The sequence below is a fragment of the Meleagris gallopavo genome, chromosome 9 (assembly GCF_905368555.1).
Source record: "Meleagris gallopavo chromosome 9, MGAL_WU_HG_1.1, whole genome shotgun sequence".
Classification (NCBI taxonomy): Eukaryota; Metazoa; Chordata; class Aves; order Galliformes; family Phasianidae; genus Meleagris; species Meleagris gallopavo.
The window spans coordinates 9,466,683-9,488,343 of NC_139412.1; the positions used below are offsets into that span (position 1 = coordinate 9,466,683).

Here is a 21,661-nt window from a genome sequence, read left to right on the forward strand (position 1 = left end):
TTAAGTACTGATTTAAAGATGCATTTGGAATTGTGGAGAACTACAGGATCATCTTCATTTTGTTTTGACGAAGCATTACTGAGCACATTTCCGTCCTTTATTCCTTTATGGATATCCTAGGATTCTTCATTTGCAATGAGCTGAGGCAGGAAATATGATCTTGATAAATATTTATGGCTGTCAGCCATTTTATAGTTCAGTATTATTCTTGGGAAGAAATATAAGGACATTTTCTCATTATCTTTTGTCAAATGGGCAGCTTACCCGCTTGCACAGCTGTGAAATTGCCACGTATTGCTCAAATACTTTGGGGTTCTGATTTTGTAGTATGAAACCCTCTTCATAGAGATTCCCGGTGCAGTTTCTGAATATTGGTGGTATTGGTGATACTATATATGCTGATACCTGTAAGTCTTCTGGCCTGGAATAGCAGGTAGACCTTCAGGATTTGGTTACTGCAGCCCCTTTTGGTTGCTGGCAAGTGCTGTTTACTGACTTTTTGCCTTTGAGGTCTTGTCTGTGTTGCTCTGTGGTAGCTCTGTGCTGGGAGGATGTTCCCAGGACAGCTAAAAGTCATTGGCCTGTGCAGTTATTTCAGAAGAGTGAGTAGAGTTTGATGCCAGTGTCATCTTTTTGTAGAAAATGCTTCTCAGAGTAGCATCAGTTGCCATCAGTTTCAAACTACCATAATAGTTCACTTTTCCAGATAAGTAGATGTTGTCATAGAGCTAATATTAAAAGTCCACTGTAATGTAAAAGGTGGTCCATTAAGTGGGAGCTGGACAAAGGTGAGCAAGGTGGTGAGGACAGGGAGAATACACCACAGAGAGGCCAATGTAGATGTGGGGTGGTCTTTGAAGTACTAACATGTTCGTGGATGGCTGTTGGCATTGAGCTGAGGTGTTGGACCAAACCCTGCCCTACTCTCATTGCAGTTCTGCTACAGCCACAGGCATCATTTCAGTTTAGGGACATAGTGGGCGTGGTGGTGATGGGTTGATGACTGGAATAGATGATCCTAGTGGTCTTTTCCGATCTTAATATTTCTATGAAGTGAGATTTATGTAAGCTGTTGTTGACTTTGTCGATGCCCCATAGAAGCAACTCACCTATGTGGGTTTACGTGATGGCCCATGGGATGAGTTGCAGGTATCTGTTTGCTGCACATGGTGAACCTGATTGTCTACTGTTCAGAAGACACAGGATTTGAGTTCAGAAGATTGTTTTAATGTGCTATTTTCATGAGTTGTTGAGGAGGTTTTGGTCCGTCAGATTTGTTGGATAGTTGAATAGTACTTAGGATCTCCATTGGGCATACTTGAATGAGGAAGTCTTTGAAAGCATTGACACCAGTTTGCGTATGTCCAAGATATCCAGCTGACTGCAAAAATGTTATTGAAGACAGATACTTCCTCAAGGCATGTGACAAGTATCCCATTTTCTTTACAGTGCAAGTTGGGTAGGTTGTATTTGTGGTCTGTGAACTGCACTGGTTGGGAAGATTTCTGGAGAACTTCACTTTATATATATATATACACGTATATGTGTGTATAATTGTATTATTTTCCAAATAATGTAGGAAGGCTTTTTTCCTCTATTCTTTCTGAAGTAGGTTATTTTGTGGTACTACTCAAGTATGCTATGTGACCAATCTTTTCCTGAGGCTTTTTCTCTGTTAAGAGGTTGCTATGCAAATCTGGAAGCGGGCTGTGAAAGGCATCATAGTCTGTTTTTTACCTCTCTTTCTTTTAGATGACAGGGTAGTGAGCAGTCATTTCAAGTTCTCCCAACCCAATGACATTTCCTGCATGGTGGTATGTGTAATTTAAATACAGTGGATTAAATACTAAGCATTACCAATTTTTCTGGGAGTTTTAACACTAATTCTCCACTGCCTTTAAGTTTTGACCCGGATTTAATTTAAACTTTTTTAATTATTATTTTCCTCTGAACTGTAAACCTTCAGTGCCTTACAGAACTACAGAACTATGACCAGATTTGCTCACCTGTGCAAGTCTGAAAAACTAGCTTCTTTACCCAAGGTCTGCATGTGTATGCCCTTTTGTAGCTCATTTTGTAGCAGTGTATTGGAAGAGGAGGAACACGCATTGTGGACTAGAACATGCCTGACTGCTTTACTAGGACTGTGTGAGCCACTGCTTGCTCTGCAGAACACAGAGGGCTTAAGCGGCACTTGGTGTGCTCTGGACTGCCAAGTGAATGATTTGTTATTTAAGGCAGGGGTTTCCAGCTCAGATGAGAAATGGGCTACAGAGGACCTCAATGTGTTGCTACCTTCTCATAGCTTATCTGAACTGCCTTTGGTTTGCTGCTGGCCGGCAAGCACTTAGTGAGATTGCTCAATGTGCACGTTATCTGGCTGGCAGCACCCTTCTCTTATTTCCTGAACAGCAGCATGTTGTACAAACCTATTTCAAAAAAGTTTTCAGAACTGAGGTTTGTGCGTGGTACATTGATCTGTGTCCCTCCAGGAATGGAGTGCAGTGGGAGGGTGTCACTGGTGTGCTGTCTTCCTGTGCACAGAGGACAGAGGTGGGTCACAGGTGCAAAAGAAGAGGTGGTCAGATGGATTCTGCTCTACTTCCCATTCAGCTGGTGCATCCTTTGTCTTCCATGTCTTAAACTGAATGGGGGAGAGGCTTTGCTTTGGGAAGGGTTGTGAATAGAAGGTAGTGAGGGGGTTCCTTCTGGCTTATGATTTGTAAAGATATCAAGGAAAAGAGTGGTGACCAAGCATGCCAAAGATGCCTCTGCAACTTAGTGGGTAACAGATATCTCCTGATTGTGTGTTCATCATCATCTAGGCTCAATGTAAAGAATTTACTGCTCTGTCTTCAATTTTCTTAAAACAAAAGGCACTCCTCACTTGAGCATGGTTTGAATCATAACTGTCAATGAGTGAAGGCTGCTGATCAGAAGAGCTGAAGTCGTGCAAAGAAGGGATTTGTCAGCTCTTGGTTCCAAGCTGGACTTTCTGGTTTGCATACTTTTGAAATGGTGATTTTCTTTTACTGTGGTTTTAGCTTTTAAAAATGAAAAAGCAAATAGCACTGCAGCAAGCTACAGTAAAGCTTAGGAGGTCTCAGGAGGAGTGTTAGGGCCGTATAGAGAGGCCTTGGGAATGGAAGAAGCATGAAAGGCTTCTTAAGGGAGTGTTAAAATTAGTATTTGGTATGTGGAGTAGCATTGTTTGTATCTTCTGTGGACAGTTTTGTACAGTGGAAAAAATACTGCAGAGTACTTTTCATCTCCAGTGTTTCTTGCCCTTTTAGTATCTGGTTTTGTAAGAAAATTACATGGAGGATACTGAAGGATTTTGTAGGTATTGACTTGGAGCAAAGGCCTCAGTACTTGCTCAAGCAAAGGAATGAAACTTGGACTGAATTGCATAAAAAAGGTTAATCTGTTGAGAAGACTCCTTGATTTCCTTAGGTAAACCTTGAAAGGCTTTTGTTTAGTTTTCCCCACTTACCCATGCATTTCATCACCTTCAAACTGCTTGAATAGGGCTTTAAGAAAAACACAGTTTTAAAGGAACAAGCACTAAGTGTGACATTAATAGAGTTTCTAAAGTTTCGTTAGGCGGATGTCAATATTTTGTTTTAGGAGCAAGTGAAATCAGGAATGGATGTGTGAATGTTTCCAGGTTGGAAGAATTTTAACTGCATTTTCCAGGGCAGTGAAACCCACTGGGGTCTAGGGCTTCTGCTGGGAAGCTCTAAGGGCAGCTCTGTTCTGCTGCTTTTCTTCTGAGTGGCATTTTGCTTTGGCAGGGCAATGGGGAAGACAGGATGCTGGGCAAGATTTCTTTTCTCCTTACTCCCCTGACCCCAATGCTCTTGGACAGTTCACCTCCTCCCTCCTCTGCCATCACCCTTGCTGCAGGCCTGTCTTGCCTTGATCAAGTGTGCTGGTGTATCCTTGCAGCTTTTAGCATGACAGAGCTCTCCTGTCATCCACAACCTCGCATGGCAATGAAATTGGTCCTGTATCTGACTTAGTAGGCATTCGTCATTACCTGTTTCAACTGAAGGTCTCTGTTCCCACTGACTGAAATGTCCTTTTGATTTGGCCAGTAGAGCCTGTTAGACAGCACTGGTTGACCACCTCTACCAAGAACGTCAGGGAGTGATCTGTGATGGAAGCCATAGTGGTGGTCCAGGGGTTGTTGCTCAGCTTGCTGACACTTCTAGCTGCTGTACATGAGAGGGAAGCTCCTAGAGCGCGTGGTGTGGGTGGTCTTTGGCCCGTGCATATGATGCCTTAGGGAGAAGGAAGCACGCAACAAAGGGATGGGCTGGAAAGGAGGCAGGGGCCTGGCTTCTGGATACAAAGGCGACCCTAGTCTACTGGGCTGAATCTCCTTTTTGTGATAGAGTCCAGGACTAATTTTTTTTTTTTTTTTGTGGCAGAGGATGTTGGAACTAGGGGAATGATGCTTAGGAGTTCTGCTTTGAAGCAGTGATTTACTCTGCACGGCTTTTGCATGCCTTCAGAAGAACTAGGTCGACCCTTGTCACAATGCAAGTGATTAGCTTTCCACATTATGCTTACATTGCCCTCCTCAATCTCTTGGTCTGCACTCCCAACTGAGAAGAGACTGTCTTGTCACCAAAAGTTTGGGAACATCCCAATTCAGCATCGTCTTCCATGGGCTGGAGCAGAGGAGACAGAAGGTCAAGTGATTTGTCATTGACAGGATTCATTGGACCTGAAGAGAGACTGCAAACTCCTTAGGTAGTAGGGGAAGGAAGGCATGGCTTTTCTCAAGCTTTAACTGCTTTCTCTCTGCTTTGTGTGTGCTACTCAAGTGATGTCTGGGCGGCAGATGGCCATTTGCTTCTCCCCACTCCCATTTGTAGTCCTGGTTTGATTGCTGCTTTAGTCTTGCTCTGGATCACCCAGGGCTCCCTTCAGTTCTGCTGGAGATTTTAAATATTCAGTTTCTCCTCTCACTTTCCTCAAGCGACAGAATACAGCCATGATATACCCTGGATTTAGGGAAAAGTTAAATCTAGATGCTAGTTTACTTTAGTGCTTCCTCAGCAGATCTTTCCAGGAAAGAGCCCTTGTCCATATGAAATGCTGGAGCTGGAGAAGTGTGTACAAATATTGGTAGCACTTAGCTAATGGAATAGCTGATAAACTGATTAATTCCTCCAACTTTCTATAGTTTGACCTAAGTCAGTATTTTGATGAATTTTTTTTTTTTTTAAGTTTTTCCTGAAAAGAGGGAAAACTAAGAGATGCTCAATTTTCCCCCTTACTTTCCCACCAGGCTTTACTTCATATAATGGAGGAGGGATGAACGGTGCAAGCAAAATGATGGATTTTCTGGAGGAACCACTTCCCGGTGTGGGGACCTATGAAGATTTTAACACTATAGATTGGGTGCGAGAGAAGTCCAGGGACCGGGACAGGCACAGAGAGGTAACATTTTTTTACTACTCCTTAGCACTTAAGACAGAAGAATTAACTTGCTTGGAACTAAACTTAGTTCTGATGATGTTACCAAGGAGCCATTTGCAAGAGGAATATCTAGGGTAGAGGGTTTCCTTATACCATATCAAATTTGCTCAATTCTGAAGCATAGCAAAACCTATAGTTCTACTCGTGGAAGGTGTATGCATTATTTGGAAGAATTATATTACTATTACGTGGATTATATGGAAGAACGTAAGCACCCATGATCCTGTTATACACAGTGCTTATTGATAAAGAAATGGGATACTCTTCTGAATGATGCTTTTCCTACTGAAATTTGTGCTGCATGGTTGAAAAAGCTGGAACAAATTCTGCTTCTGGGACTTCACTGCTGTCAGCAATGAAAGGGATCTGCTTAGAAAGTAAGGGATGTTTTAAATAAAGTACCATTGTCCCCAACATGCTCCTGGTTCATGAGAAGACCTTGCCGGTGGAGTTCTTGGAGAACGGTGACTGAACTAAACTTGTCTTTTACTTGCCAGAATATTCTGTAATGTTTTATTTTTGCGCCTTACAAAGCAGCTTGTGATTTAAATAAGAACAGTGCACAAGCCGAACTCAATCCTTGCTGCTCTGTGTGTGGGAATACAATGTAATGTCATTGCTTGTGCAAGTACACACCCAACTAAGAGGCTCCATGCCCAGTACTTGCTGCTCACCCCCCTAAATGTTCCTTTCTATGCATTGTGAGTACAAACCCCAACATCTTTTCACACGTACACACACACACGCAGACATGCAAAAACGATGTATGTGAGTTTGTAACAGGACAATCTATTTCCTATTTACAGAAAGACATGTAGATAAGGAATTTCAAGAAATTGAAATTGGGTAAAGCTAGAAAATACTGCTGACCTTTATCAGGGCAGTAGTTTTGTCTATTACTTCAATCCTCACCTTCATTCAGTAGCCGTGATGCTGATGAACAGTGCAGCATTTGAAAGACAGAATCTAGAGGAAAAAAAGAAGGAAAATCATTGAGAAAGAAAGGATTCTTTCTCATTTTAGCGAGGATTTGTTGTTTTCCTCAATGTGCCTTTTCATCTGGGAATAATGATGGTGTACTGGAATGCTCGTGTTGTGAAAGGAGCCAGGACAGTGGGCACTCAGTAGCTGTTGCTTGCCTCTTTGTGCTGCTGTCAGGCACAGTCAGACTGACAGGGCTGGCAGGCTGCAGCCATCCCTGTCTATTGCAGGCAGACCCAGCCAGAGCCTGTGGGGAACTCGCTGTACTGTGGCATCTGGGGTCTGAGGACAGCTCCGAGTCCAGCTTTCAAGAGTGATCAGTGCACGTTACTTCTAGACCTCATAAGTCATTTCCAAACTCTGTTGGTTTTCAGCCTGCTAATAGATAATACTGCTACTCCTTACAGATATTGAGGGAGCAACTGGAAACCACAAAAAAGTTGGTGACAACAACTGCTTTCTCAGTTGGTGTATCAATACCACAGGGCAGAACAGATAAATTGCTGGGGGCAAAGTGCTCGGAGGGCTCCATAAGCATTCTGATTTGCCTGTGGCATCAAGCTACTGGTAACTTGATATTGCTAACAAGTAACAGTTTCTAAAGGCCAAGAGATGAATTTTGTTTGCTTTTTATGCAGAAGACATTTAAGGGGAAAGTGTTACGTGAATATTTGTATTCACACCAGGATAAGTGGAAGTATCCTTTATCTGTTCTTGTTTGTGTCCTAATCAGGGCCGTGTTGCCCTGTACCAGCTACAAATGCAGCCACTAGCTGATATTTTTCCTCTTTCCCCTCAAAACAGAATATATTGTGATAGCTTTTGTTTTGAATGGTAGGGACACCTTCACTAACAGTGTCACTATGTGCATCTCAGAGCGCTTACACCAAAATACATCAGTGTCTCAACAGATTGTTTTTTTCTTATTTGATAACCTTTTCTTCTAGATTACCAGCAAAAGTAAAGAGTCAACATGGGCCCTGATACACAGCGTGAGTGATGCCTTTTCTGGCTGGTTGTTGATGCTGTTCATTGGGTTGTTGGCAGGTAAGAACAAACCTTAATTTTAAACATTGATTCTTTGCATCAACTCTGATATATTATTAGAACAGGAAGTTTTGTCCCAGAAACAAGGGCTGAGGGACTGCACTGATGCTTGTTTCTCTGCTACTGCTTCGCAATTTAAGGAGAATTATTTCTAAATGCTCTGAGGTCCTATTTGTGTTAATGCCAAGATAACAAAACTCGGACTGAAAGTTGTCCTGGGCACTGTTCTTCATTTGCTGCTGGTACATCACTCCATAGACTGGATCAGAGGGAAGTGTTAGGATGTAAATAATCTTTGAATGCTTTTTATTAACACTGGAGAGGCTGATGCCAAGGAATGTTAACAACATTCTTTTTTTCCCTCCTCATTCTTCTTGAGAATAAAAGGTGAGAGATGTTTCTTGGGAAGTCAGGTTTCTTTCAGCAGCTGACTGACCGAACCCTTTTAAATTAGTTCAGAAGGAAACTTTGTACCCAAGAGTACAAGAAGTAGATCAGCTGGATGCAGATCTTGGTACAAGGCAGCTAAACCTTCAACATGAGGGATGATATTAAATCTTCTGTTAATATTTACATAGAAAAGCTGCTAGCGAGTTTTTCATTAACTGGAAGATATGCCAAATGTTACCTCTGGAGCCTATACTAGGATTTACTGCTACAGATCAGAGGTCTGCATTCATGGCCTCTGTGTTGATGTGGCATTTTACCTGAGAACTGAGATGATTACGCTTTTTGCCTTGAGGATGCTGTAGGAGTTATTCTTAATAGAAAACCAGAAAATTACTTGAAGCTTCCTCTTATAATATAAAAATTACTTTCTTTACTGACTCTGTTTTTTTTTCTCTTTTTTTTTTTTTTGTTTTTAATTGGGTTTGGAAATGTTCTCTTCAAATTCAGAGTTATTCCTTGTCCAGTCTTAGCGCTGTTACTATAACTTGTGGATCTCAGCTCTTGTGCTGGAGACCAGCGACATGTTTTATGTTCTCCTGAAACACGATAAATCCAATCCCTCCAACTAATTTTCATGCTATATTTAATTCCATGTAATTGAGAATAATTAGTTTCTAGTGCATCTTAGAGTGATTTTTACTGGAGTTTGCTGTGGTTAACCTTGGAAATATTGTTAGCTGTTCTTTGTTTTGTGACCTTCTTTTCAATGTAGACTTAAGCAAATCCTTCCTTTAGCTCTGTAAATAGTAATAATAGAATAAAAGATAATTATAGGCAAAAATAACAGTGCTGCTCTATTTAATGGTAGGTAAGTCAAAGTAGAGGCAGAGTAAAACAAAACAGACTTTCAGATACCTGAGTTCGCCTCAGATGCTTACTATTAAATTTTCATTTTTTCTGAACTAGGTTCCTTAGCAGGTCTAATAGACATTTCTGCCCACTGGATGACAGACTTGAAAGAAGGAGTGTGTTTAGCAGGCTTCTGGTTTAACCACGAGCACTGCTGCTGGAAGTCCAACACAACCTTTACAGACAGAGACAAATGTCCTGAGTGGATGAGCTGGTCGCAGCTTATTATTGGCCATGGAGAGGTAATGTGCACCTAGAAATAGTTTCAGTGCTGAATATTCCATTTCCCAGCCTGCATTGTCTTGGTATGGTCTGTATGTATGTTTTAGAAGTGCAAACTGGGTTTTTCACTGGTTTAACATTGAATTCTGGGGTTTTTCAGTAAGCAAGTTACATGTTGTCCTTATTGGGGCATCAAAACATTGACAAGTGCATGGCTTTAGTTGTTTGAAACTTGCTGCTTGGAGGATGTTTTTTCCATGACCATTTTAAAGGACTGCCAGGCAAACTCAAATCTTGTGTTTCTAGCAGCACTATCAAGTAGAGCAGCCAGCTTGACTGGGACAGTGTTTGCGTACCTTGTTTGCCATTTCATATAATGGCTTTTGGAAATACGGTTGGCTCACAGTCCTCTAATTCAGCATATGCAACTTGTCCTTGGAACTGCAGACTTCCTGCAATTCCTTTTGATCTGATGATAACTGTATTTGAGGTTACCTGCTATTTCTGTGTGCTTGCTTCAGTGCCCTGGTTTGATGTAAGCTTAATTGAGTTTGGTTAACTTTCTCTGCATTTCAGGGGGCTTTTGCATATATTCTCAACTACTTCATGTATGTTATCTGGGCTTTGTTATTCTCCCTTCTTGCTGTGTTACTTGTGAAGGGCTTTGCTCCTTATGCCTGTGGCTCAGGAATCCCAGAGGTGAGTGAGAGTGAAGGTGTGGGTTTTTGTTGTTGTTTTTTTTGGTATGTGTTTGATGTGTTGGATTTTTGTTTGTTTTTAAGGTGGAGTAATTGAAAGATTACATTTGCCTGCTATGAGACTGTACTTAAATCAAGTCACCATATGTCTCTAGTATATATGCTTTTTCCCAAACTTTGTCACTGAAACATGTCTGGTTCTAAGTCTCCATATGATCTCTTTAAAAAATAATAAAATTTACTGAAAGTAAATGCCAAAATTTACTATAGGTGGTACAAACAAAAGTGTGCTGTTCGTGGCAGACAGAAAAGCAGCATCAGCTTATTTTTTGCTAGGAAAAGCAGCCCTGAAGGAAAGGCTAAAAGGGCTATTTCTGTCTTTGCATGTAGAGAGATTTTTACTGACTATGTTACCTTTGATATCGGGGAGGGAGGGACTCTGATAACTATAGTGGAAAGCTAGGGCAGGACTGGTGCTGCCTATCAAATTGGGAGCTCTGGCCAGCGCTTGAATGAAAGCCTGTAGAGCTCTGTGTGCTTGACTTCCAGATCAAAACTATCTTAAGTGGTTTCATCATTAGAGGCTACCTGGGCAAGTGGACGCTGATCATCAAAACCGTTACCTTAGTGTTGGCGGTGTCCTCTGGCCTGAGCCTGGGAAAAGAGGGCCCCCTGGTGCACGTTGCCTGCTGCTGTGGAAACATCCTGTGCCATCTCTTCACCAAATACAGGAAGAATGAAGCGAAGCGAAGAGAGGTAAAGTGATGCAGTGATATTTCATCAAGATCGGTGAGACTGTAGTAGGGATGTAGACAGAGCAGAAATGTTTAATGCTTTCTTTGCCTCTGTCTTCAATGCTGATAATGGGCTTTGGGACCACTGGAGCTCTGAGTTGGATGATTGTGACTGCAGTAATGATAAATTCAGCCAGCTCTGACCTTATGTGAGATTTGCTGCTGCAGCTGGATGCATATAAGTCTATGGGAACTGATGGGATTCACCTCACTGTACTCAAAATGCTGATTGATATTCACTGCAAGACCTCTCAATTACTTTCCAGTCATCTTGGGATTGTGGAGAAGTGTCAGTTGACTGGGATGGCAAATGTTTTCCTTGTTTTCAAGAAGGGCAACAAAGATGACAGTGCTAATTGAAGGTCTCACTTTGGTTCCTGGCAAAATTATGGAGAAGATCTTTAACTCTGTGAGTTAAAGAAAAACAAAAACAAAACAACAACAACAACAAAAAAAAAAACCCTAAAAGATAGTGCAGTCACTGGCCACTGGTTAACAAACTTATTCTCCTTTTAGGGCAAGGTTACCCATCTAGTTGACCAGGGGAAGCCAACTGATGTCATACTTCTGGGTTTCAGCAAAACTTTTCATACTGTTTCTCACAGTGTCCTTCTGGACTAAATATACAGCATACAGCTCAACAAAAACATAATGTGATGGGTGAACAATTGACCGAGGAGTCAGGATGAAGGGATCATAGTAAGTGGAATTAGAGCTGGTGGCCGTCATTAGGGGGCTCTGCAGACCAAGGCTCTTCAATGTTTTCATCAGTGACATGGGTGCAGGATATGAGGATGCACTAAGAAAATCTGTGGACAACACTAATTTGGGAAGAACTGTTTACTCCCTCAAAGATATAAGGAGGACATAAAACTATTAAAGATAGTTTTGTTTAACTAAAGCTTTATGTGAGGTGAAACCAGGTGAAACAGAATATGGTAATTGCAGTTGATGTTGGTTCTGCTGATTTAGGAGTTGAATTGCTTAAATGCTAATTGTTTCTGGTTTTCTCTTAGCTACTTTGGAATTACAGGAGTTAGCTCACTCCATTTTTTCCCTCTCATCTTTAAAGAAGATCTGACAAGCTTATTCTGTAGTGATTGCAGATTTATTTGTACTTTTTTTTTTCTTAAGTAAAGACATCTAACAAAAAAGTGGGAAGTTTTTGATGGGGAAATTGAAAATGTGTGACTGAGTTGAGTTTTTCCTCACAGGTTTTATCAGCAGCTGCAGCTGCTGGTGTGTCTGTAGCTTTTGGTGCACCGATTGGAGGAGTGCTCTTTAGTCTGGAAGAGGTAACATCAGCATTTTCTATTAGCTCTTCATGAGCCGTTTTATTGCAAGAACTGACCCTCCTGGTTTGAAAATACAGTCCACTCATAACTACTTGGGTGTGGAAAGGAAACCCTGTTGAATACTGACTTGTGGTATATTTTAAGTCTGCCAATCAACCTAAACTTTACTGGGGATTCAGGTAATTCTTATGGGTGCTGGAGAACTTATTTTGGATTATGTATTTCTCTAGCTTTGCAGTAAACCTACTAGATTTCTCCAACCTGTCTATGCTCACCAACACTGCTCACAGCTACAGCCTCTCGTGTTTTCTGTATGTCCATATTCTGTTGTCAGCTCTGCCACAGGCTGCCTCACAACAAACTTATCTTGCCTCATCAAACTCCTTTTCTTACCAATGAAGTTTTGATTTGTATTCTTTTGATTCAGACATGAAATGGATCATCACTTCTGTCTTCAGGGTTTAACTAAGAGAAAGAATGGGATGGCTTTGCTCAGCTGAGCAATAGTTGTGGTAGCTGCTATGGCAAACACAATTGCTTAGCACTTCTGGACCTTGCAAGCATGCCAGACAAATACTCCTCCAAAGTCAGCTTATAGCTTATAGCTGAATTTGTAGTAACATTTTTGAGTAAGTTGTCTCTGTTTAATGGATCATAGAGAGCCTTTGCTACACTGAAAATGTGTGCAGACCAAGGTACATCCTGGTTGTTGTGATCTGTGTAGAAGGGAGCTCAAAATCAAATCTGGGGTGCTCAGCTGAAGGAGGGGGTCTGTATCCAGTGAACACCAGTCTCAGTCCTTGCTTTGTAGTTCATGCAATAGTGGTTTTGTTACTGGGCAACAATCAGTGTCGTGTCAAGTCACAGAATCTGCTTTGTTTTTCCTTTTTAGGTCAGTTACTATTTTCCTCTCAAGACGCTGTGGCGTTCCTTCTTTGCTGCTCTGGTAGCTGCGTTTACTCTGCGCTCCATCAATCCTTTTGGGAACAGCCGCCTGGTTCTCTTCTACGTGGAGTTCCACATGCCATGGCATCTTCTGGAGCTTGTGCCATTCATCCTTCTGGGAATTTTTGGTGGGCTTTGGGGAGCTTTCTTCATTCGCAGCAACATTGCCTGGTGCAGGCGACGGAAGACAACCAAGCTTGGTAAATACCCCGTGCTCGAGGTGTTTGTAGTGACTGCCATCACAGCCATCCTGGCCTTCCCGAATGAGTACACCAGAATGAGCACCAGTGAGCTGATCTCTGAACTCTTCAATGACTGTGGGATTTTGGACTCTTCCAAGCTCTGCGAGTATGTGAATGACTTCAACAGCACCAAAGGGGATGACCTGCCAGATCGAGCTGCTGGCCCGGGAGTTTACACAGCCATGTGGCAGCTAGCTTTGGCCCTTATAATGAAAGTCTTCATCACAATCTTCACCTTTGGCATGAAGGTGAGAATTAGCTGTAAAAGATGTTCTTCTCATCCTGTGCAGAAACTCTGCTCCTTAGAGCTTTTTTCACTTGCCCAGTAAATTGACTTTTTTTTCCCCAAGCCCTGTTAAAAGGGGGAAAAAAACACCTGTGCTTTTTGAAGGGTGATAGACTGCAGTTATTTGTTCTGTTGTTAGTAACTGAGGGCAATAGAAACCTTCTATCCTGTGTGTGACCATTAGACCAAGCTGCTGGGTCATAGGTTCATAACCTGTGTTCCAAACACCGTCTACTTCTAAATTGTCTCTCCTTAAGCCTTTTTGATACTTCCCCTATATCCCTTCTTTCCTAATTGCAAAATGACACGAAGCCAGCAGAGTGGGAAAGTCCTGTGAATTCCATAAATAAGTACTCATGTAGTTGGAAAGGCATAAGGGAGTGTTGGTGGTGTTTTAGCCCACTCTATTTCACGCTAAACTGATGTATGGCTGTTTCTCCTGCTCAGAAAGATGTACATTCAAATTCTGTTACAGAGGTCTTAGAACACGTATTGTTTCAGTAAGGACAGCATTTGGCACTCTCAGTGCTGTTGCTTGTTCAGTTCAAGGACACAAGGAGGCGTTCTCTCACCACTCTTTTGGTGCTGGACAGGCAGAAGTGATGGAGCATGACATCCATACCAATTTTAACTTTAGTATAACCTCTAAATCAGTCTTGATTTAAACTTCTGACTGTCACTAGTCTTTGAACACTGTTTCTCTGAGAAATGCCATATTTCCTGATGTGTTTTTTCATAGGTCCCTTCGGGTCTTTTCATCCCAAGCATGGCAGTCGGTGCTATAGCAGGCAGGTTGCTAGGGGTAGCAATGGAGCAGTTGGCATTTTACCACCATGACTGGATCATCTTCAGTGGCTGGTGCAGTCAAGGAGCTGACTGTATCACTCCTGGCCTATATGCAATGGTTGGGGCTGCAGCATGTCTAGGTAAGCAAGAGATGTTTCCTGAAGTCCTAGTGCAAGTTTGAATCTTGCTTGCTTATCTGAATGTGTAGTAGTGAAATGCTGATGATGTTCTTGTAGTCTGTGTTTAAAAACAGAAAACAACAGGAAAAGCAGACAAAAAACTGGCTCAATCTCAAGAGCAGGTAATGTCATAGTATAGCATCTAATATGTTTCTCATCCTGTTTGCATTCTTTTACTAGCATAAGTCTTATCATTGGACATGATAAACTTCAGTGGGGAATCTCCTGAATGTGTAGCTAGAACAAGTGAGACTGGCCAGGGGCTTGAGATTTCCATATAGGGAAGCCTTGCTGTTAGGAAAATTAATGATAGCAAGCAGAGGATGTCAGGATACCACTTGACCTTTGTGTATAGCTTGTCATAGAGATCATTTCATGAATCTCTTTATGGTTGTTATTTGTAAGGCCGTTTTACATCATGACCAGACTATTTTGCAGCTAGCTAAATTTCATGTTAAGTAACAGCAAATTGGCACTAGGAAATGTTTTGACATATTATATAGTCTTAAGAAGTAAGTTTAGAACAGATAAACCACATTGTTCACAGAGCTCTGTAATTCAGATGATACGCAATCAAAGGACATGTGACACTGGGGTATGTCCTGTTGCTTCAATTGAAATTAATGTCATCTTTGGAGGACAGCTGTAGTAAATGTCAGGACAGCTTTCCTGGCTGTAAATCTCCATTAACTATGTTAATGTCTTCTGTTTTTTCTGTGTTCTTTTTGTAGGTGGAGTGACCCGAATGACTGTGTCACTAGTGGTCATTATGTTTGAGCTCACTGGTGGACTGGAATACATAGTTCCTCTGATGGCAGCAGCCATGACCAGCAAGTGGGTGGCAGATGCTATTGGGCGGGAGGGCATTTACGATGCCCATATACGCCTCAATGGCTATCCTTTCCTGGAAGCCAAGGAAGAGTTCTCACACAAGACACTTGCAATGGATGTAATGAGGCCACGGAGGAATGATCCTCCTCTGACTGTCATCACTCAGGACAGCATGACAGTAGAAGACATTGAGACCATAATCAATGAAACCACATACAGTGGCTATCCAGTGGTGGTGTCGCGGGAGTCCCAAAGGCTTGTTGGATTTGTCCTCAGGAGAGACCTCATCATTTCAATTGGTATGTGCGGGGAAGCAAGATGCTCTACAGATAAATGGTGCAGAGTGCAGTTAGAGGCCTTCAAGTAGCACTAACACTTAATTTACTTCACAAATTTGAGTCAGTAGTGATGGTGGCTGTACTTACACAAGCCTTTATCTCCATCTCCCAGCATTGTGGGGTTTGTATGCATTGAGTGTGAAGGACAGCATGGCTTGACCAGTGCAGTTAGTATGGCTGTGCTGAATTCATAAACCTTGTAAGCATGAAGTGTCTTGAGCTCTGTGGTGTGTTCTCCAGTGTGTGGTTTAATGCACTGTTGTAACACAGGCTTGATGTCTGTTGTATGGACGGTGAGAAGTTTTGGTCCTGAGCTGGCTATATACTATGGCAGAGATAGAATACTTCTTGTAATAAGTTGTCTACAGCTGTGACTCAACCCTGTGTGTTCTTTTAAGGTAAGTTCTCAATCTCAGTTTTAGGACATACAGCACATTGTTTTGGAGCATGCAGGTATTGCTCTTCTGATACGTATATGGCCAAATGCTTATAACCAAGTGGAATAAAATACAGAAAAAGAGCAGTGACATATAATTATGGACATTTCTTTTCTTTTGTCAGGCTGTTTTGTGGTATGACCATGAATTCTTGGGCTTGTGTTATTCTGAATCTCTTGGGAATCCTTTAAAAAAAAACAATAATTTCTGTGGGATGCTTTTGACAGCCTGCTTTGAATATCAAGTCTGGTGTTTTGGATGCCAAGTTATTCCCTGCCCAGTGAGTCTTGGAATGTAAATATCAGATTGAAGCAGCATTACAGCAGACATCCAAATTGTCCAAATAGCAGGAGTAGACAATAATGCACTAGTGTGAATATCTGGGTGGTATCAAGTTCTTAACACCATGTTGATGGCTTTTTTTTTTTCTAGTCTTGACTCTGGTTAGGGAGCGTGGAGTCTGAGCCATTAGGTTATGCATATAAAAATACTTCTTTAGCTACCCTGCTGGGACCCACAGCAGTGACTGGTAAAAGGACAAATCACTTTATTTACCTGTTCTTAAACTGGTGAGTTAAAGATGTCCAAAACTTGCATTTGTACAACAGTTATCACTGTGCATATCCTCTGAATGGAAATCACATGTAGCAGTTACTATTTCTGGAGGTGAAAATATGCTGTCTCTAAAAGTTTGTGTCCTTTTGGCTGGAGCAAAATGCTGAAATACACAGGCTTGACATTAAGCAAAGCACTGTAACTTGGTGTGCTGAGCTTACCATTATGGTAAGGCTTTGAAGTTCTTAGAGAATAGAAAGGAGGATGGAATCATGTCACCATTTGGGTCACTAGGTATGGGTCTTGAGTAACTTAAATGGACCTCTAAGGCATCTCAGTGTGGCAAAGAGAAAAAGGTATGCTCTTCAATTTAGAAAAGGAAAAGAGGCATGATATTTAATCAAATATTTCTTCTTTCAGAAAATGCCCGGAAGAAGCAGGATGGAATTGTTAGCACTTCAATTATTTATTTCACTGACCACTCTCCTCCACTGCCTCCAAGCTCCCCCTCTATGCTGAAACTCAGGAGCATCCTGGACCTCAGTCCTTTCACAGTGACAGACCAAACACCTATGGAAATTGTTGTGGATATATTTCGCAAGCTTGGATTGCGCCAGTGCCTCGTTACTCACAATGGGTAAGAAGGTAGCCCTGGGCCTGAGGTCCCAATGGGTCATGCTGGATTTGTTAAGGTCATTGAGCTGTTCTGCTCAACTGTGGCATGAAAACTCCATGCAGGAGTGTAAGAGTTCATTGGGTTTGGATCTAGATGATCTTTAAAGGTCCCTTCCAGCTCAAACCATTCAGTGATTAAACTTCCAGATCTGAGTCAGAACCTCTTATTCAAGAGAACAGAGGCCTCTACTGCGTAGAGATAAGCATCCCTTTAGGCAAATGCAGTCTGGAAAAAAACAGTTGTAAACCCTTGAACCTCTTTCAGTTGAAACAGTAACATAAATTCTGTGAGCTAGTGAAATGGTCAGACACAGCTCTGAATGGCAATGGGTTTGATATACCTAAAATTAATGAAAAGCTCTCAGCCTTTTGTTACAAATCTGGTCACGTGTATCATGTTATCTCTTGAAATCACTGTGGTATCAATTCTTAAGCAGTGTGCTTGGCAAGGTGGGAAGGAATAAGAGCAAAGAATTAAAACAAGCTATCTGCTCCTTGAAGAGCCAAACTAAAGAGGAGTTCTCTCCCTGTCCCTCGCTGTGGTGCAGTTGGACAAGTTGTTCTTTCCAGTTTCTGACAGAAAATAGCATTGTTAAGCAACACTTCCCAACAGAAGTTGTCTTAGTTCCTGTCATGAGCTTTGCTTTGGAAACTGAGCTGCTGAGAGAAACAACACTTAAAATGCCATCCTAGATGTTCAGGTCCATCTGTTTGGAGAAGACAGGTAGGTGTTAATAAAAATGATTAGCATGTCTTGGTGGAGTGTCTGTGGGGCTGACAAGTACCATATTTTGCATGAAGTTTCAGTATTGGATCCACATAAGTACTTCAGCTACTGCAATATGTTGCCGTAGGAGAAGTTATGCAAGAGCAAGAATTCCTTGGGTGCTGATGCATTAAAATGTTTTCATTTTTTTTAGGAAACTGCTTGGGATCATTACCAAGAAGGATGTACTAAAGCACATTGCACAGCTGGCTAACCAGGACCCAGATTCTATACTCTTCAATTAAAGGCAGACTAGTAGGTATTGTGTGTTAAACACAAAAGATACTTTATAGAAGATTCTGGATATTCTTTCCTATTTTTATTGAGACCTTGGAACTATTTTCAGCATTTCCTTCCATGGAGCTGAAGAGTTTTTTTTTTCTACATGATAACCAATTGCACTACGTAGTCTGTGGAAAAATAATCTTCTTTTTAGAAGAAAAAAAAAGACTATTTACATTGCTTTTGTGAAGTTGCATTGGAAAGATTCCATGAAGGAGTAAAAGCAAAATGCTACAGAATTATATATCTTCTTATTATTTTATTTGAACTCTTATTACTAATGTGGATAGGGGAAGACAAGGTTTATACCTTCTGGAACTTTGAAGGAGGATGATTTTGCACACAGTATTCAGGTGGTGGCAGAACGATACAGTTGTAACTCAGGGGCAGTGTATTCCCAATTAGTTACTTAGTGAAATTAAGAACCTGGTAAAATAAAAGAAAGAACAAGGACACCCAAACAAACAAAAAGTGCTGAAAAACACCCTTGTAAAATGATCAGGTGGCTCTGTAACTAACGCCATACAAGAGTTTAATTAGAGCTCAGTAATCTCTATTGGCTTGCTGATGATATTTCACTGAAAGAAGGAAAAAAAAAAAACACAAATCTCCAGGTGACCAATCTTCTTGAAATTGGGTTTGGTTTCTGATTGGGAAGAAGTTTATTTTGATTAATCTTCTGTGAATGTATTTAATTATTCTCCGATGCTGGCTTGCTAGGAGAATCTAGAGGAGGCAGCAGGAGGAGTTAGTAGTTGTATTCTTGTCATCATCTCTCTTTTGATATATGCCTAAGGATTTCTTCTTGATTTCTCTTGAGCATGTAATTAAAATTGCAAAGACTGAATCCTAAAGCCCTGGCTTTACTGCACTTCCAAGTAAACTTTGATCATATTAGATGTTGCACAATTGACCTCTTCCTTAATCAGCAGTGTCTTATGTTGCTGAGGATGTCTTAATGGAGACTCCTGGGCCTGGGATGTTTACGTGGATGCATTTTCTGTTCCCTGCTCCTTTCCTCAGCCCCGCACCAAACTCAGGCTTGGATCCTGGCTCTAGGATGGAGAACACTGCCACTTTATGTATGTTCACCGCTCGGTGTCTCATTTTACCAACAACTATGCAATAAAAACCTTTCCTGACCACTATCAGCAATGTAACTTGTTCCTGAGTTGCTCTATTCCAAGTCTGTGCTTCTCAAATCTTTGTTCAAATTCATTTTCTGTTAATAAGGTGGTGACAGTTTACTGGAATTTTGAAGGTATATAAATGCCTTTGAAGATTATTATATTCATAATGGATTCTGTCTGTAGCAGACTTCACTATCTGTGGCTGAGGCTTGTAAGTGAAAATGGAGCTCACCGCTGTCAGTGCATCTGGCAGGAGCTGAGCTGTTTGGTACTGGCCAGGGGTTAAGTGCTGTGAGGAATCTGAATGTGCTTCCTGATGGACAGACATAAGCAGGTGTTATGCTTTGCACAGCCTCAGCCCTAGAGGCCCTAATGCCAGCTGCTCAGCCCAGGCTGGGGCTACAGGGTGAGGCTGAGGTGTGGTGGCAGGAGGTGATGGGTTGTCATTGTGAGGCTACTGATGCTGCACAGGGTAATGCTGTTTGGTGGGCAGGTGGGACTTCTGGCTGCAAGTGGCTGGCAACATTCTCAGCCTTAAACTTACTTAGATATAAACAAAGTACTCATCTGTACTTGAAATAGAAGCCAGCCTATTTCTCTAACAGCTATTAGCATGTGATGCTGGACTTGGTCACTGTGCTGAGTCTCCTAATCAGGGAGGGGAAAGGAGGAACTACTTGTTGGAAGGCAGCTGTAGCTTAGTCCCGTGTGCCAGGCGGGCAGAGGAGGTGCTGACAGGAAATCCCAGTTGTGGGCTGGAGTGTCACAGCTGCCTGGTGCCTTAATCCCCATTCCCATCCCAGGAGAAGCTGTTGTGGAAGCTGGCAGGGCAGCGAGCACAGGCTGTCAGAGCTGACCACACAGCCCAGCTGTCCTGGGAGGCTGGGAGCATTTGAAATGCAAACATCACATTGGCATCAGACCAGTTTGTTGGGCTTGTGGTAAGGTTTTGGTAGCAGAGAGGCTGCTGTGAGCAGACCAGGAGCTGTGGCACATTATATAAGAGCTGACTCCACAAGAGACCACTGCTGGCCAGAGCTGAGCCATGCTTGGTTCTCCAGCTATGCTCTCCTGTGTGCAGGTAGTTCCTCCGAGCTGTCAGCTGAGCCCGGGGAAGACAGGATTGCCTGATAAACTGCAGAAGGAATTCATTCCAGGATTTCTGAAGGTGATGATTTGGGTGGAGTGGGGACAAAGAGCCATCAGTTTGCTTGTCACATGGCTTCCTGGCATGGGGAGCTGCCCAGAGGAGGTTGACCTGAAAAAATCGTGCCCAGGAAGGTGAGAGGTAGGGAAAACACACTGAATCACTGGGAAAGCCTGGAAGAGCTGCGTTTTAGCGAAGCCAAGTCCTCATGAGGCCAAACCAAACATGAAGAAGGTGGGCAAATAAAATGGTTTTGCAATGGTGAGAGGCCTTGTTTTGCTGGCTTTGGAGAAGAGAGAAGCTGCTTCTTGCCTGAGCATACTTTTCCACTCGTGCATCGTTTCCTGTGAATACACAGTTTAAAGAACAGGTGTCTGATGCATGGGAGCCAGGTGAAAATAGAAGCTTAGCCCTTTTGTAGCCTACTCTCAGAGAAAGCCTACTGACTCATAAAGACCAATGGAAATTGTGTCAATGTAATGAAAATACTCATTCCAGCTCCAGACCTCTCTCTGAGGTGTGGTTTTCTACATGGAAACTTGCAGCAAAACTGCATGGTCAGTATTATTCCATTAGGTCAGCAGTGATGCCAGAAGACAGGGCTCATGGGGGGTTTTGCTGGGATGGGGGTATAACTCTGTACTGGGGCTGATTCCTTGGTAAAGTGCCTGTTAAAGAGGCTCCTGGCTGTTTGGTGCCAGCTTTTATTTAATGGAGTGTCTCATCACTTAAGTTCCTACCAAAAGAAGTTAAACTTTCATCAGAAATTCTGTGCAGGGCAGAAATTATGCTCAGTCTTATTGAGCTGAAGCATTTTCTATGTTGATCATAATCATTCTGGCTTGGAATTAGGTTTCCCTGCCCAGGGAAGTTGTAGGGGCTGGGAAGGGTTTTGCCCTGTGCAGTTCTTGCTTTGTATTGTTTTCAGAGAAGACTCCAGGAGGAGCCCTAGAGTTTCTTTCCAGGAAACGGTTCATTATTCAGGTCATAGCAGGAGGCAGTTCAGGGAGGGATTTGATAAGTGGTTTTATAAATCCTTGATAAATGAAACCAAGCCTGTAAGTTCAGCAGCTAAGCAAGAAACGCGATGCTGTTTTCCTGTAAACAGGACTGGTTTAAAGAGCTCCCTGCTTCCTCACAGAATCACACAGAATCACAGAATTGTAGGGGTTGGAAGGGACCTCTAGAGATCATCGAGACCAACCCCCCTGCCAAAGCAGGTTCCCTACACCAGGT

At 42.2% G+C, this 21,661-nt stretch overlaps 1 protein-coding gene across 7 annotated transcripts in view; it reads left to right on the plus strand.

Annotated features, from left to right (window-relative positions):
- LOC100541308 (H(+)/Cl(-) exchange transporter 5) overlaps positions 1–19,299 on the plus strand; it is a 40,702-nt gene extending 21,403 nt beyond the window's left edge. For all 7 annotated transcript variants that reach the window (XM_085230843.1, XM_019618204.3, XM_085230842.1 and 4 more), the window contains 11 exons: positions 5,300–5,451; positions 7,419–7,518; positions 8,875–9,059; positions 9,616–9,738; positions 10,287–10,493; positions 11,746–11,826; positions 12,719–13,261; positions 14,039–14,225; positions 14,996–15,394; positions 16,846–17,062; positions 18,021–19,299. In XM_085230843.1, coding sequence (XP_085086969.1) covers positions 5,300–5,451; positions 7,419–7,518; positions 8,875–9,059; positions 9,616–9,738; positions 10,287–10,493; positions 11,746–11,826; positions 12,719–13,261; positions 14,039–14,225; positions 14,996–15,394; positions 16,846–17,062; positions 18,021–18,111 — 2,285 coding nt within the window. In that variant the 3' untranslated portion in view covers positions 18,112–19,299. The remainder of the gene's footprint in view (positions 1–5,299; positions 5,452–7,418; positions 7,519–8,874; positions 9,060–9,615; positions 9,739–10,286; positions 10,494–11,745; positions 11,827–12,718; positions 13,262–14,038; positions 14,226–14,995; positions 15,395–16,845; positions 17,063–18,020) is intronic.
- Positions 19,300–21,661: the final 2,362 nt, after the last annotated feature.